This window comes from Salvia hispanica, chromosome 5, assembly GCF_029641045.1.
Source record: "Salvia hispanica isolate PSC_SH4W2 chromosome 5, Shi_PSC_v1, whole genome shotgun sequence".
NCBI classification, from domain to species: Eukaryota; Viridiplantae; Streptophyta; class Magnoliopsida; order Lamiales; family Lamiaceae; genus Salvia; species Salvia hispanica.
Genome location: NC_142696.1, coordinates 3,781,904 through 3,796,182, shown reverse-complemented (window position 1 = coordinate 3,796,182; position 14,279 = coordinate 3,781,904). Strand labels below are relative to the sequence as shown.

The following is a 14,279-nucleotide window of genomic DNA, read 5'->3' as shown; positions in this document are numbered from 1 at the left end:
TAATGATTTTTGATAAAGAGTGTATTGGAAAAATTGTATCTCAAAATTTATTAATAAAATATATTAAAACGGTAAACATAATTAAAATGCATATACATGGCACTTGTGGAAACCTATTTGATAAAATGTCTCTTTTCATTGTGAGGCCATATAATTTTTGTGTTGAATTTATTCCAACCATCAATATAGTAAAGTTAGGATTGTAACCATTCACCTAATTTTAAAGTTGACTATTTGAGGGTTTTTACAATCACTATAAATTCAACACTAGTTAACACTCATTTCAATCAGAAAAAATAGACAAAGAGAGATATATACATAGTCATAAGTCATCTATACATTAGAGAGGAAATTCTTAAGATGGTGGGACAATCATCAACAGTGTGGATTTTGGGATTACTTCTTGTGGCATCGGTGGCAAGCCATGCAAATGCAGTGTCCTGCCCACAAGCCGTCACAATGTTGATTCCCTGCCAAGATTATCTGGTGAATCCCTCGGCTAAGCTGACGGTGCCGTGTTGTCAGGCGGCTAGCAAGCTCAACAGCTTGGTCCATAGCAGAGCTGACATCAAAGACATGTGTACCTGCCTCACGCAAGCCGCAGCCGCCTTGCATGTTATTGCTGATCGAGCTAAGTCTCTCCCTGACCAATGCCATATACATGTTCCCGTGCCTCTTGACCCTAATACCGACTGTTCTCGGTAATAATTCGTGTATATTTCATATTAAAGGATATAAGCTAGTGAATTTTAGCTTGGCCTCTTACTAACTTCTACAATTTCTTGTTTTTCTTTGCAGCCTATGATCTGTTCCTGGAATGAGAAGAAGCAGTCCGTGCCAGTTTCATAGAATTGAATTAGGCCAAATTACTACAGTCACAGATGTTTTACCATTAAATCTGCACCATCTATCAAACAAAGAGTTTATGTGGATTATTAAATAATTTGTTGTTATCATTTTGCACAAATTTGTCCGATTTTATTTTGTTGTACATATGTCTTTAGTCCGTGCAACTTTGTTTCGCAAACGATTAGTTAACATTGGTGAATCCATTAGTTTATGGTTAGTACTTAATCCATAACATTTAATTTAATAAGTAAATGTTTTGAGGGAGCTTAATCTTTTGGAAGTAGTATTTGTTAATAATAAAAGGTCAAAATTTGTGGGAGCTAAATCTTTTGGAAGTAGTTATTATTAATAATATAAGGTCAAAATTTGAAAGAACATCTTCCGTTGGATTTCTAGCTAAGCCCGCATGAACAAATGCAGAATAAAGAGATTGAAACTAAAATAAAACTATTTTTCAATTGAAAAGTCATTAAATGTCCACATAATGAGTACGGAGGGAGTATATCTGTTTGTTTACACTTATACATTTGATTTTAAATACGAAATGAAAAATATAACACTCCCCATCCCAACTAGATTGAGTTGTATTCATTTTTGTGACGTCTCAACTAAGTTTGAGTCATTTCCCCTTTTTTTATCAAGAAACAAAACATCTAATTACTTTTATTTTATTCTATCACGTGAAAATTGGAATTAATTAGTTTCTAAAACACAAAAGATTGAAGCCTGTATATGATATAGGAGGAAGAAACAAACATTTGAAACTTGCATGGAAACATTAAACTCAACTTCAACAGGCATACAATATCAAATCAATATTGGGAAGTGGAGGGTCACCAGTAGGCATGAATGTTATACCCAGTCTTCCAGCTATTGAAAGAAATGACTTGCCTCACTGCCAAGAAGGAGACCAGCAAAGCCATGATCATCGACACCCTCTGCCACCTGGCATCCCTCACTCGAACAACCACGTGGCACACGAACGCCAGCAGCAGCCCCACCACCGTGTACAGGAAACCCACGGTGAAGCCCTCCGCCCCCAGCTGCGCCCCCGCCCCCCGGTAGAAGAACTTCATCGTCTCCCCACCCTCCTTCCTCCTGTCCACGGTGAACATCGGCACCTTCCGGATTATATTAAACATCGTCCCCGATACGCTGCAAAAGTAGACGAACACCGCCCCCGCCATCCACGTGCTCTTCTCGTGCACCACGCTTTCCCCCGAGGCCAACTTCTTCACCGCATACGGAGACAGGATTACTGCGGCGGCCATCGCTAGTGTCATCTGTGTTTTGGATATCAGAGGGGGGTGGTGGATCGGCCCCACCGAGATGGCGGTTTCGGATAGGATTACCTCGGGTAAAGAATCGAGCAAGGTTGATAAATAGGAGGGGTTGAGTTTGATTGAATCGGATTTGAGATCGGTGGCGGAGGCGGGGATGATGCGGATGTGGGGGATGGCGATGACGTCGAAGAGGGTGAATGTGGCGTGTGATTCGTCCAATTCGACGTGGAAGAAGAAGAGTTGAGATCGGGAATTGTTGTTGTTGGTGAGGAAGGAGGAGGAGACGAGGGAGAATTCGGATTTGAGAGAGGGGAGGGCGAGCTCGGATTTCGAGTGGAGCTTGTTGGAGTCGAAGAAGACGAGGAAGTGGAAGGGGCGGGGGGTGGGGAGGGAGTGGATGCGGCGGAGGATGGTGTCGTTCATGCGGATGACGCCGTTCGAGGAGGATGACTGGAGCGCGGAGAGCGCGGCGGTGAATGGATTTGAGGACTGAACGCGCGCTGTGGCTGTGGCTGTGGAGAGATGTAGGAGGCATACGAGGAGAAACACGACGTCGTTTGTGGAGGCAGCCATCAGTTGTAGACTGCTGATTTAGTTCTTGACGAAATTAATTCCAGAACATAATTCTTACCTTGATCTTTTCTCCTCTGTTTGTTACCAATGGAATTGCCGTATTTCACGTAAACTTTTGTTCAATATCTTGACGTTTTACCATTTACTTTGGGATGTTAAATTGTTAATGCTTTAGATTGAATTAGAAATTGTAAACTAAAAACAGAAATTTCATACTAGTATTTAATTGCAATTGAAATTTAATTGGGTCTCTTTGGTTCACGGAATTGGAATTGGAATTGGAATTGAATCAGAATTGGAATTCTATGGAATTGAATTGGAAGGAATTGAATTCTAATTTAATACCAAATCCATGTTTGGTATAATTAAAGAATTGATATGGAATTGTATTATAATTCTAAATCCTTTGTTTGATAACTCAAAATAAAGTATTAGGAATTGAATTAGAATTCAATTTAAAATTCTAATTTTTTTAAATTAATTATTTTTGAATAATCATCACATTTCTTCTTTTTTCTCATGCTTCAAAATTCAATTTTTTTTATTAACATATCATAAAACTAGTACTGTTATCATAATTAAAATAATTAATCAACGATAATTAATTTATATTATCAACATACAATATACTCCGAGTTACATATACGTAGTGTGTGTGCTTATATAATTTAAATACAAGAGCAGCATTATACGTAGAAAACTATGATCATGTTAATTATATATATTATAACTAATAACATAATTATAAAAAATACATTTGCATCTAAAGAACATAATAAAAAAAAATATTTTTAATCACTTATTTGAATAGTAAATGCAAACACAACTGAATCTAATTACAAAAGACTAAGCTGCACACATTTTTGTTGCAATATGCAAATAAAATACTCCATAAACAACAAAACAAGATCAAAACCTACCCCCTTTTCTCCTCCTCTTCTTAGAGCCAAGCCCTTCACTAGGAGATTCCCCCGTCAGGCAGACCACCTCCTCTTCAGGGCCAAGATCGCTACACTTAGCCTCATCAGAGTAATTACCCGACACCTCACCTACCTTTTTAGCCTCATCATGCAAACTCTAGCTCCTCTTCTCATTCTTGAAAGGGCTCCCTTCAGCCCCCGTCTCCCCAGAAACAGACCTCCCTCTTTGGACAACTTGGCCATGTTCATTTCATGTCTTTGCTAGTGAACCATGCCCATGTCCCACAAGAACAGATTCAACGGATTAGGAACATCAAATGGGTTCATTATTTCACCAATATTCCCCCTTCTGAAGCACGAAAGTCTCGCTGCCCTCTCGATGAAACCAGAATCAGCCAGAAAGTTAGGCAGCATACCAGAAACAGGCGGCATTAACGTACCCCCTCACAGCATTGCACTTGGGTTCCAACCCAAATCAGCCCTCACGGAACCAAGGTTACTAGAAGTGCTAACATCATTATGCACATTCGCATCACAATACCCCAAACTCTGTCCGTTAATCGAATGGTCCCATGAGGGTCGAAGGGTCGAAGGATCACTGATCAGATCACCCATCTAAACCTCCCAGTGGAGAAGCCTCTTGATCTCCCTGCACTTATCCAACAAAGTGCAGATCACCAACAGCGACTTCCTGAATATCTCCACCACCTCACTCTCTGAGACCACCAAATCCCGGAACCCTTGAATCTTGGCCTCCCAGCTTTCCTTCCGAAACGAGGCAATGATACGAACAACATAGACAAACGAGGCAAAAGTTCCTCATACCCACGAATTAAAAGCTACTCCATAATTGCATGATTAAAATAAAAAAAATTGGAAATAAAAGAGTAGCTCTCATAAATTGCCTTATGTTTTGTTTCTTTCCCACTTTATTTAAATGCAATAATTACATAAAAATCACGTCAACGACACCAACTATCTATTCTCTGCTTGAAATGTGACTGAATTCCAATCATCTAATACAGTTTAAGAAATAGTTCTCAAAGCATGAACCTATATGCTCAATTATAACTTATAAACTGTATTTGGCACAAAAATAAGGTGAAAAATGTGAAATGCATTGAATGTGTTTACAACAAATCGATCAATTTTTATCAGCAAAAATATGGAACAACTTAAATGTTAATACTGCAATCGCTAACGACCATCACAGCACGCATACAATAAATAATTACAGCATTGAAAAAAAAAGACATCGATTTATAGAGTGAAAGATGAAATTTAAATGGAAAAATGCGAAGAACTTTGGATTGTTACCTGATTATCAATCGATCATAAGACATGAAGCTGGGGTGCATTGCAGTTGCAGAGAGAGAAAGCGGCTAGGGCACAAAGAACAGGGAGAGAGAAAGCGGTTGTGGCAGAGGGAGAGGAGAAATGATCTAATTTTCTTCTTTTTTATACGACCCGTTTTTATTTTTTATTTTTGACCCGTAAAGATCCGATTTGACCTGTTTCTTCATGGAATTGAATTAAAATTCTTTTGTGAATGGATAGAATTGAAATGGTGGAATTGGAATTTGTAGAATTGGAATTCAATTCCAAATCTACATATTTTTGTATTGCCAAACAGTGAAATTAGAATTGAAGGCTCCAATTCCAATTCCATGGCCTCAATTCTGCGGTACCAAATAGAGCCTTGGTGTTTTCAATTACTATGATAGGATTATTTATCTAAATTTAAGCTATGTGATTATTTTAATTTAAGAGGTGACTATAATCCATTATCATACGATTATCTATACAAAATTAAATTGTGAGATTCAAAGAAACGAAAGTATAAAGAATGAGCCATGTTCAATACCGCAACTCGAATATGGAAAGACACGAGTCTTATCTCCGGGTCAGGGCATCTCGTTTGGTGTGGCCCAATCCAAGTAAGTGAGTAATGGGTGAATGGGCTTTGATAATGAGCCTAAGATATGAGCCACGAAACATCACAATGCTGCGAGACTAATTGGGATTGGGATGAATGATTTGGGCTCTCCAAATGGAACTCCAGGTTTTCACATGTATTTAAACATATTTGGGATTTCGTATGTTTGTTTACTTGGAGGCTACAAAAGAAACAGAGTATGAAGCCAGACGGGGGAATGAAAGTACTCAAATCCCACAATTCTAAACCGCAATGCTCAAGTTTGCTGGTGGACTATAGCCGCAATTCTAAATACTAATATATATTGTTTGCTTCGTCGCTTAGTTCAAATGAATTAAGTAAAGATATACTAATAACTAAATTATCATTACTAGATGAATAATATTTTACATATATAATTTGTGAGTTTATATTAAAATATCATTATCATTTAATGCAAGTTTAAAATTGTTTATTTTGTTTACTTTTCCTAGTTTGATTCAAATACATTAACCATCTCACATCACATTGAGTGGTTCTTATTCTTCTACGGGTCCGACCGCCGCAGAGTAACGTACTTCTTCCGTCCCACAAAGATGGTCCCATTTTGACTGGACATGGATTTTAAGAAATGTAATGAAAAATGAGTTGAAAAAGTTTGTGAAATGCGGGTCCTACATTTATATATTAGTTTTATAATAAAATATAAATAATAATGAGTTAGTGGAACTAAAAAAATGGTAAAAAGTGAAATGGGACAAACTTTGTAGGACGGACCGAAATGAAAAAATGAGATAATCTTTGTGGGACGGAGGGAGTAGCTTAATTTGGTCAACATTAGGATTAAAACAGCTGACCGTTAAAAACTAACGGAATAGCTAACGGAGGACCAATTGTGTTCCAATTGAAAATGTTCGGGATGAAAAAAACCAAAAGATAAAGTTTAGGACCAAAATCATAAAATGGATATATGTTCAGGACCAATTTTGGCATTTACTCTTTATTTAATATAAATTCTTAACCTCCGTGTCCAAAAGTTTTGTCTCAACTTTTATGGGCCATGTGTAGAGGTGCCCAAGGTTCAGGAACCGGCAGTTACGGTTCGGAACCGCCGGTTCCGGTTTTAAAAATTATTGAACCGGAACCGAACCGCGAGGGTGTTTCGCAGTTCCGATTTCGGTTCCAAATTGACGGTTTTTCGGCGTTTTTTTTACGGTTTTTCACGGTTTTGAACCGCCGGTTATTTTGCGGTTCCGGCTTGATTCAACGATTTTCCGGCGGTTTTTGCGGTTCCAGTTTGGAACTCCTCGGAACCGCCAGTTCCGGCACAGTTTCGGTTTGAAAATTTTTGAACTTGAACCGAATCACGGTTCAAAAATCGACGGTTTCGGTTCGGATAAATTCTCACAGTTTCGGTTCGGAACAGTAACCGTCGGTTACGGTTTCGGTTTTAACCGCCGGCTCGATAAACCTTGGGCAGGTCTAGACCGTGTGTATTGCAATGGACGTGTGACGTGTCAATATTTTGTCTACTCATACCACACTTGTCAAGCATTCTTGTACTCTAAGACCACTTGTCAACCTAGCATAGATATTTTCATGCAGTTGGCTTAAGTGCATAGCCACACCTAATTCAATAAATGAATGGATCTAAAGACGATATATCATTCGGATTCTAGCAGAAGGTTGAGGATGCATTAGTACAAGACAACTCGTATAAATCCAATTAACTCTTTATTCGAAAAAGTTTAGACTTTTGTACTTCAACATCACAGACAGGTCATATAAATACAGTTGATTATCAATACAAAATTTTCACTAGTCTATCTATATGCTGGTTTCATCGCCCAGGCTGGGAATAAAGCATCTTTCTCTAATTAATAGTAGTAAAAAAGAAAACCCTTTTTTTCTTCGAAATTTTTTTACACGAGCAAAAATGCAGGGGATTAACCAGATTTACATATTTCTTCTGGAAGAACAGAAATACAATAAGTTCGTAAAATGTAGTAGTAGTACTCAACAAAGGTTCATCTTAATTTTACAAACAGAAGATTGACGGTATCATGGTTTATCCACAAAAATACAATTACACATTCCACTGAATTTTCATTTCTTTCTAGGGATATTCATTTTGGCAAGAATTAGATATTATAATCAATATAAAACTTTAAAGTTGTTTCGTTTTCATCCTAAATCTTTTACTTCACTAGTAAAGATTTCCCCCATTTCATAGAAATCTGTTGATAAAATAACTTCATAACGTTGCTTCTGTTTCTTTCGTTATGAATTTATTATCTTTAAGTTGTTAAATAATGTAACAGGTTTGATTCGGCAAATAGAAAATAAATCATCCAACAGAGGCAAAGAAAAGAGGTTGAGCAAAATCAAAGTAGATAACTCGAGAAGAAAGATAATGAACATAGAAACCCAACTCAAAAGAAGGCCATTACATTCGTTTGCTGTGCCTCAGTTTATTTATGAAAAAACAACCACATAATCAAGCATCTACCACATCAGACTCAGCCGAGGCCAGGACCAATTCCGGCTGAGCAGCCACCGCTCCGTCCAAAGCATTGGGCAGCCCCAGCGCCCTCAACGCCAAGTGCGCCGCCTTCTGACCCGAAATCATCATCGCACCGAAAGTCGGCCCCTGTGTAGACACAATTGAAAACCCCCAAATCAGAACCATCTCAATTGAAAAAGTTGAACACTGAATTAATTAATCCGGTTAGGGCTAATTACCATTCTCGGGGCTCCGTCGATCTCGGCGACTTCCATGCCGGTGATGATCATTCCCGGAACGACCTCCCTGGTGAGCCTGACAATGGCATCCTCCGCGGTGTTCATGTCGAGGGCCTTCATCCCGGGGACGCTGTCGATCATTCCGATGCTCCTCAAGCGCTTGACTCCGGTGGCGCCGAATGGGCCGTCGTGGCCGCAGGAGCTGACCACGATTTTGGCCTCGATGACATTGGGGTCCATGCACGACTGTGTGTCGTGGTTCATGGAAACGAGAGCCCAGTTCGTGACGACGCCGGCGACCCTCTCGTTCTTGACGATGAGGTCCTCGGCGGCGACGGCGTTGAAGAGCTTCACGTTGGGGCGGGCCAGGAGCTTGCTCATGATGGTGGAGGTAAAGAGGGCGGCGTGCTTGATCACCACGTAGTCGTCCGTCTCGTCGTACTCGATCTCGAGCTCGTCGAGGAAGTGGTGGGCGGGCTTGCGGACGACCATGGCGGAGAAGAGCTGGCCGCCGAGCCACGCGCCGCCGCCGGGGCTGACGGACTGCTCGATGATGGCGATGTTGATGTTGGGGTTCTTGCTGAGCTCGTACGCGCAGGAGAGGCCGGCCGAGCCCGCGCCGACGATGACGACGTCGGTGTCGGCGTAGGTGATCATGTCGGTCATGTAGCGCCTGGTCATCTCCCGGGAGACGACGGACTCCTTGATGGGCTGGAATTTGAAGCTGTCCAGGTTGTAGGCGGCGGACATGGTCACGGACGCGGATTTCAGGGGCTGGACGGCGGCGGCGCGTGTTGGCACGGCGGAGCCATGGAAGGAGGACTTGCTGTCGAATAATTGGGTTTTAGAGAGGGAGGAGGTGAGGGTGGTGGCCATGGCTGCCATTGATTATGAGTATTTGATTTGAGAGATGAGAGAGGAGAGAGTGAGGAGTAGTAGTGATTGTTGTTGAGTGTTGATGATTGTTATGAGGGGAGTGTGTGATTATATATGGTGGAAATGAGGGCTGATGATGAAAATATCGGAGGAGAAAAGATCTCGTGATGTGGGGTTGATTTTAATTTTAAGTGATAATATTTGAACGATGCAGAATCGTCAACCTTTTCGTAAAATCTCCTTTTTCATAAAATATCACAAGTTTTTGAATTATTTTGTACAAAATAATCTAACGGTACACCAAAATGGGGCAATGGATTTCTGGCTAGCCAGGCTTGTGAACAAGTTCCAACCGTATATTCATTCATAGAAATAGATAGACTACAAATTAGGCTACAAAATACCAAGTCAGGACTGTAATATTTACATATCTTAAATATCACATTTTCTGTTTCGATTAATGTCAAAATATAAGCTGTAAACCAATTTAATTCAGGTCAATCCATATCGATTAACACTCGCCCTAACTCGTAATATTTGCATTCATCATGGTATGTACTATATAATGTGGTCATGTGGATGTCAAACTGCGGAAACCATTTTATCAATCCATTTGATACGAAATTTATAACTAACTTTAGCTATTCAGATTTCAGTCACTGCTGTCAGATCAATACCCCAGCATGCTTTCAAAACAAATTAACTCTTGCACTCCTATTTTTTTTCTTAATAATTATTCCCTCCGTCCCATTAAATATGCAACATTTGAAAATTGATACAGGTTTTTATGTAGTGTTGTTTTGTAAGTTAATGAAGAGAGAAGTAAATTTGAGAGATGAAAAAGTAGAGATAGAGATGTTTCTATTTTAGGAAACGTTTCATTTTTAATGGAACAAATGGAGTATTTACGGCTACTTCTACAAGAGCAAAATATAGACAAAAATCAAATATTCATATCACTTATAATCTGGTATTCAATAATAACTAATCAAAGAATCTGCAGCATTATACCCACAGAAAATAAAAGTAAAATGTTGTACCACATAAAATATATTTGGCCTTACATAAAAAGAGCCTCATAAAATACATACTCAGTACTTATTTCGTAATTATATAGCTCTCATCATTGAGTTGTCGGGCTATGCACAAATCCTTTGATTACTCACTTGATGAGTAGATATCACACCCCTTCCTAGCATCTAAGTCGGCATTTAATAATTTTGTAACTATAAACAACCAAATTTTGTACAATCAAAATAAGATTATATTAATAATTTGATATATTAATTATATATTAAAATTATAAATATAGCAAGTGGACAAGTTAAAAAGATTTATTAGCCTTTAACCTCATTTTCTATATTTATATTTGAATTTTCTTTCTATTATTTTTAAAAGTTGAATTAAAGTATGCACTAATTATATTTATGGTTCCAAAAAAATAAAAAAAAATTATACAAAAATCATAAATAAATGACCATAATATTATGCACCTTCCATGTATTATACTCCCTCCGTCCCAAGATAAGTGACTCGTATTCCTTTTTGGAGTGTCTCACTATAAATGACCTATTTCCATTTTTAGCAAAAATCATCTCTCTTACTTTATTCTCCACCTACTTTATTCTCTCTTCTCTCCTCTACTTCTCTCTCTCATACTTTACTCTCTCCACTTTAACTTATTTAAATACCATTCCTTAAATTCCGTGCCCAAAAGAAATAGGTCACTTATCTTGGGACGGAGGGAGTATATGCATCCAAATATTTTAATTAAATGCATAAATAAATCTATTTTTTGTCAAATAAATTAGTTTTTGGTTGTACAAAATTTGGTCACATAGATTTGTTGTTTAAGATAATTTATTGCCAAGCCATATTGTTTATTGCACAGAATAGATAGATGAAGAATATGTGATAATCCATAGAATTCAAGATGTCCAAAATCTATATTAGTAGTAAGAAGGTTCAGTATTGGAAGAAGATAATGGACTTTACATTTGGGCCACACCAAAAATATTATTGATATTACAGACAGACTAACACAAAATTGGTGAATCAGCTGAACTCTAAAAAGTAAAATGGGGAGGCATGGGATACATAAAGGTGAAACCATAATCTTGCTGTATGAAGAAGACAGAGTGGTAGTAGCATGTTCTGAGGCTGCAGAATTTGCATGGAGAGCACAGTAACCTCTCTATACAATAGCAGAGTGGCAATATACAACATCCAGACACACACACACACCAGAAAAAATAAGAAGAAATAACTATCAGTTTATGATTAGACAAAGGCTGTTAGTTAAAGCAGACTAAGCAGCAGCAAACATAGGGAGTTCAGTCTCAGTGGTGGCTGCTGCTGCTTCTGCTGCAACTTCTCAAAAACCATGAATCTTGATTTGCTCTTTTTTCACAATGCTTGCCTGAGATAAACATGGACAAACATATACATCTTCACACATTATGATAAAACTATAGGCCAATTGTTATTTTGAGAAACAAATTAGAAGGTACCTGAACAAGGAACGTCGAGACATTCTTCCTCTGATCACCTTGGAGTTGTATAACCTGTAACCCCCCCACACACACAATGGATGAGGAATTACAGCACAAAAAGCACGAAGAAATGGAATACTCTCACCTGTCCTAGCTCAGGGTCCTGTACCACTGTACCATTGCAGCAAAATTCCTTCTTCAGATCTTTGAGAATTTTGTTATAGCTGAACTCCTTCTTCAAACCCTGGACAGTTGTCAGGCTTTTCCTACCATTCCGCTGCTGGACGCGAATATGCACATATTCTTTTGATCCTGCACCCGAGTTCTCGGCTTTTGCCTCAGCAAAAGGATCTGTAGTTACCAGACAAGTGGACGAATCAGGGCAATGAATAGAAAACTCGAACAGGGTGGAACGAATATGAATGCGTACAAATAATTGATTTACCAAAGGAGCCAGGGATTTGGACTTCAAAATCAGACATGAAATTTAGCTGTCGGAGAGTTCACAGAGACCAACCAACACTGTAACAATAAAAGATTATAACATTGTTAAATAACAACTGGTATAGATGAGGACCAGCCAATAGTTCTTGATGATTTATTCAAAAATAATACCAACATTTATACATAATTAAACAAAAGGTATCTTTATATCAGGCTGTACAATCTAGGCATTTCTTACTAGGATCACTTGAAATTTTGAGAAAGACCTTGTGATTTTTACAAAATTAGCCGTAAAGACTGTCATTTCCTTTTGGCAAAATGCAAAGCTCTATTATATCTTGAATTGTTGGAACATTGAAAGGTCCTCTGCCATAACAAATGAACAGAAGAAGCAAGACATGAACTGCAGTAAAAATTGAGACATAACAAATTTGAGCTAAGAGATTTAATGAAGAAAAAATTGTCATTCATTAATCTGAAACTTCTACCTCCGGCTAACATAAGGACCACAAACAACCTTCCAAAGTGATAGAGTAATAACCCCAGTTCAACTTTTGTTCCATTAGTTCTTCATATTGGCATGTTCATGCTAAAAGTGAAATATTTCAAGTAATCAACATTATTAAAATGAGTCATCAAGTCCATGAATAATCAAGAATGCAAGTATATAACCACACATTTTCAATAGCTTCAGAAACAATACTTATCTTGAAGAGGCCTTATCAAAAGTGCCTATTTCACGTAGTTCTACAAGATAATCTTATTCATATTTTGCACATATATGTGATAAAGATAACATGCACAAGCACCTATGTTACATGATGCGACATTACCAATCAACAGAAAATTGAAATCCCCTCAACAATCCTCATGATTCACTCCAAGAAACAATCATAATATATGCAAACAAATAAACAAAGCATCTTGTTTAAGGAAAAGGGCGTAAAGATAATACGCATTGATGCTGCAATTTAATTAGACGTGCTTGAGACAAGAAATTAAAAAAAATCGCAACTTGAGGAAATATGGCATGCGAATCAACAAAACACATAAAGAGATGGACAGAATTACCTTTGAGATAGGGAAATGTTTTGGTATAGAAAATCGGAAGCAAAAAATATCGAGAGAGAGAGAGAGAGGGCGAGAGATATACAAGGGGAAATGGCAATCTTTCTCCTCTCTCTTTCTACATATATATGATTATACGTATTCTCATATAATCATATTTAAAGAGAACGGAACGCACATCTGCCACTCACGCCCTCAACAATCCTCCCTCTCTTTCTTTTTCGGTTTTGTTGGATTACAGTTTTTCTTATTTTATTTAATATTTTATTTACATGAATAATAATATGAGCTTTGTTTCCATATTATCAAATTCAAAGTCACAAAACTAAAGAGGATTGTTTCAGACGATTGATTTTTTTTTTTTTTTTAGCAAGATACTTGTTTAAATACTTAATACAGTATATTTTTTTTAATGTAATATTTTTTTGATTTAAGTTAAATGGTTATTTGAAGTTTGGGTCTTTGGGGTCAATATTTAGAAGAAGAAAAAAATCACTTCACTGATCGGTTGTCCTTTCTTTTAGGGAAGTTTATTAATATTATGGAACGTGAATTTTTGAGGCAAGCATTGTTAGCAAAACATAATGTAACCATTTTTACGGGGCACGTAGCTTGTTCCTCCTGATATGCATTATTTAGTCCTCCAATTATATATCTGTAATAAATATATTAATGATATCATAACAACACTCACCATCCATAAAAGATGTTATGCTCTGGAATCTGGATTCATTAATTATTTCCAAAGAAATGATATTGTGTAACAAATCAATACAGTTGATTCCTCACCAACTAACCGTCAAAAGAAAGAACCAAGCAGTATAGGATCCAGGTATTGATTTAAAACTGACAGGAACTACACCTAAGATATTATTCTCTCCGTCCATTTTAGAAGTTTCATTTGAGTTCACCACATAGTTTAAGAAATATAAAGAAAAATTAATATAAAAAAAGATAATAAAATATAAGTCTTACTTTTATATATTAATTGTATAATAAAATATGAGTGAAAATGATCAACTGAAATTGCTAAAATGGGATGGAAGGAGCACCATCCAGGGAAGGGATCCTCTGCTATGTTTAAAAACACAGCATGCCCTACGGTGTATAAAACGCA

General features: G+C 37.7%; 3 protein-coding genes, 1 long non-coding RNA gene and 1 pseudogene across 5 annotated transcripts; 1 reads left to right on the top strand and 4 right to left on the bottom strand.

The window, feature by feature from the left end:
- The first annotated feature begins 304 nt into the window (after nucleotides 1-304).
- Nucleotides 305-956, top strand: LOC125186681 (non-specific lipid-transfer protein 1-like). The gene is made up of 2 exons (XM_048083096.2): nucleotides 305-701; nucleotides 799-956. The coding sequence occupies exons 1-2, from the start codon at nucleotides 361-363 to the stop codon at nucleotides 803-805; spliced, it is 348 nt and encodes a 115-aa protein (XP_047939053.1). The 5' UTR covers nucleotides 305-360; the 3' UTR covers nucleotides 806-956.
- A 639-nt stretch (nucleotides 957-1,595) lies between these two features.
- On the bottom strand, nucleotides 1,596-2,705 carry LOC125189983 (putative dolichyl-diphosphooligosaccharide--protein glycosyltransferase subunit 3B pseudogene; annotated as a pseudogene).
- A 776-nt stretch (nucleotides 2,706-3,481) lies between these two features.
- On the bottom strand, nucleotides 3,482-5,106 carry LOC125186978 (uncharacterized). The gene is made up of 2 exons (XR_007170545.2): nucleotides 4,943-5,106; nucleotides 3,482-4,385 (listed from the first exon to the last, which is right to left on the bottom strand). It is a non-coding gene; the product is annotated as an uncharacterized LOC125186978 (long non-coding RNA).
- Nucleotides 5,107-7,914: 2,808 nt separating this feature from the next.
- On the bottom strand, nucleotides 7,915-9,246 carry LOC125188752 (thiamine thiazole synthase 2, chloroplastic-like). Its single transcript, XM_048085790.2, has 2 exons — nucleotides 8,283-9,246; nucleotides 7,915-8,190 (listed from the first exon to the last, which is right to left on the bottom strand). The coding sequence occupies exons 1-2, from the start codon at nucleotides 9,165-9,167 to the stop codon at nucleotides 8,038-8,040; spliced, it is 1,038 nt and encodes a 345-aa protein (XP_047941747.1). The 5' UTR covers nucleotides 9,168-9,246; the 3' UTR covers nucleotides 7,915-8,037.
- Nucleotides 9,247-11,107: 1,861 nt separating this feature from the next.
- Nucleotides 11,108-13,368, bottom strand: LOC125190915 (protein translation factor SUI1 homolog 2-like). Of its 2 annotated transcripts, none has more exons than XM_048088336.2 (5): nucleotides 13,166-13,368; nucleotides 12,096-12,172; nucleotides 11,796-12,001; nucleotides 11,669-11,722; nucleotides 11,108-11,577 (listed from the first exon to the last, which is right to left on the bottom strand). In XM_048088336.2, the coding sequence occupies exons 2-5, from the start codon at nucleotides 12,130-12,132 to the stop codon at nucleotides 11,533-11,535; spliced, it is 342 nt and encodes a 113-aa protein (XP_047944293.1). In that variant the 5' UTR covers nucleotides 12,133-12,172; nucleotides 13,166-13,368; the 3' UTR covers nucleotides 11,108-11,532. The 2 variants fall into 2 exon arrangements, with proteins under 2 accessions (XP_047944293.1, XP_047944294.1); XM_048088337.2 differs by lacking the exon at nucleotides 13,166-13,368 and adding an exon at nucleotides 12,361-12,476.
- Nucleotides 13,369-14,279: the final 911 nt, after the last annotated feature.

Excerpts from the sequence above, each read along its gene's own strand:
- LOC125188752 (XM_048085790.2), bottom strand. The coding sequence starts at position 9,167 with ATGGCAGCCATGGCCACCACCCTCACCTCCTCCCTCTCTAAAACCCAA. Across the intron at positions 8,191-8,282 it reads TCGACGGAGCCCCGAGAATG|GGGCCGACTTTCGGTGCGAT; the intron begins GTAATTAGCCCT and ends GTGTCTACACAG.
- LOC125186681 (XM_048083096.2), top strand. The coding sequence starts at position 361 with ATGGTGGGACAATCATCAACAGTGTGGATTTTGGGATTACTTCTTGTG.
- LOC125190915 (XM_048088336.2), bottom strand. The coding sequence starts at position 12,132 with ATGTCTGATTTTGAAGTCCAAATCCCTGGCTCCTTTG. Across the intron at positions 11,723-11,795 it reads AGGACCCTGAGCTAGGACAG|GTTATACAACTCCAAGGTGA; the intron begins GTGAGAGTATTC and ends GGGGGGTTACAG. Across the intron at positions 11,578-11,668 it reads TCTCGACGTTCCTTGTTCAG|GCAAGCATTGTGAAAAAAGA; the intron begins GTACCTTCTAAT and ends TGTTTATCTCAG.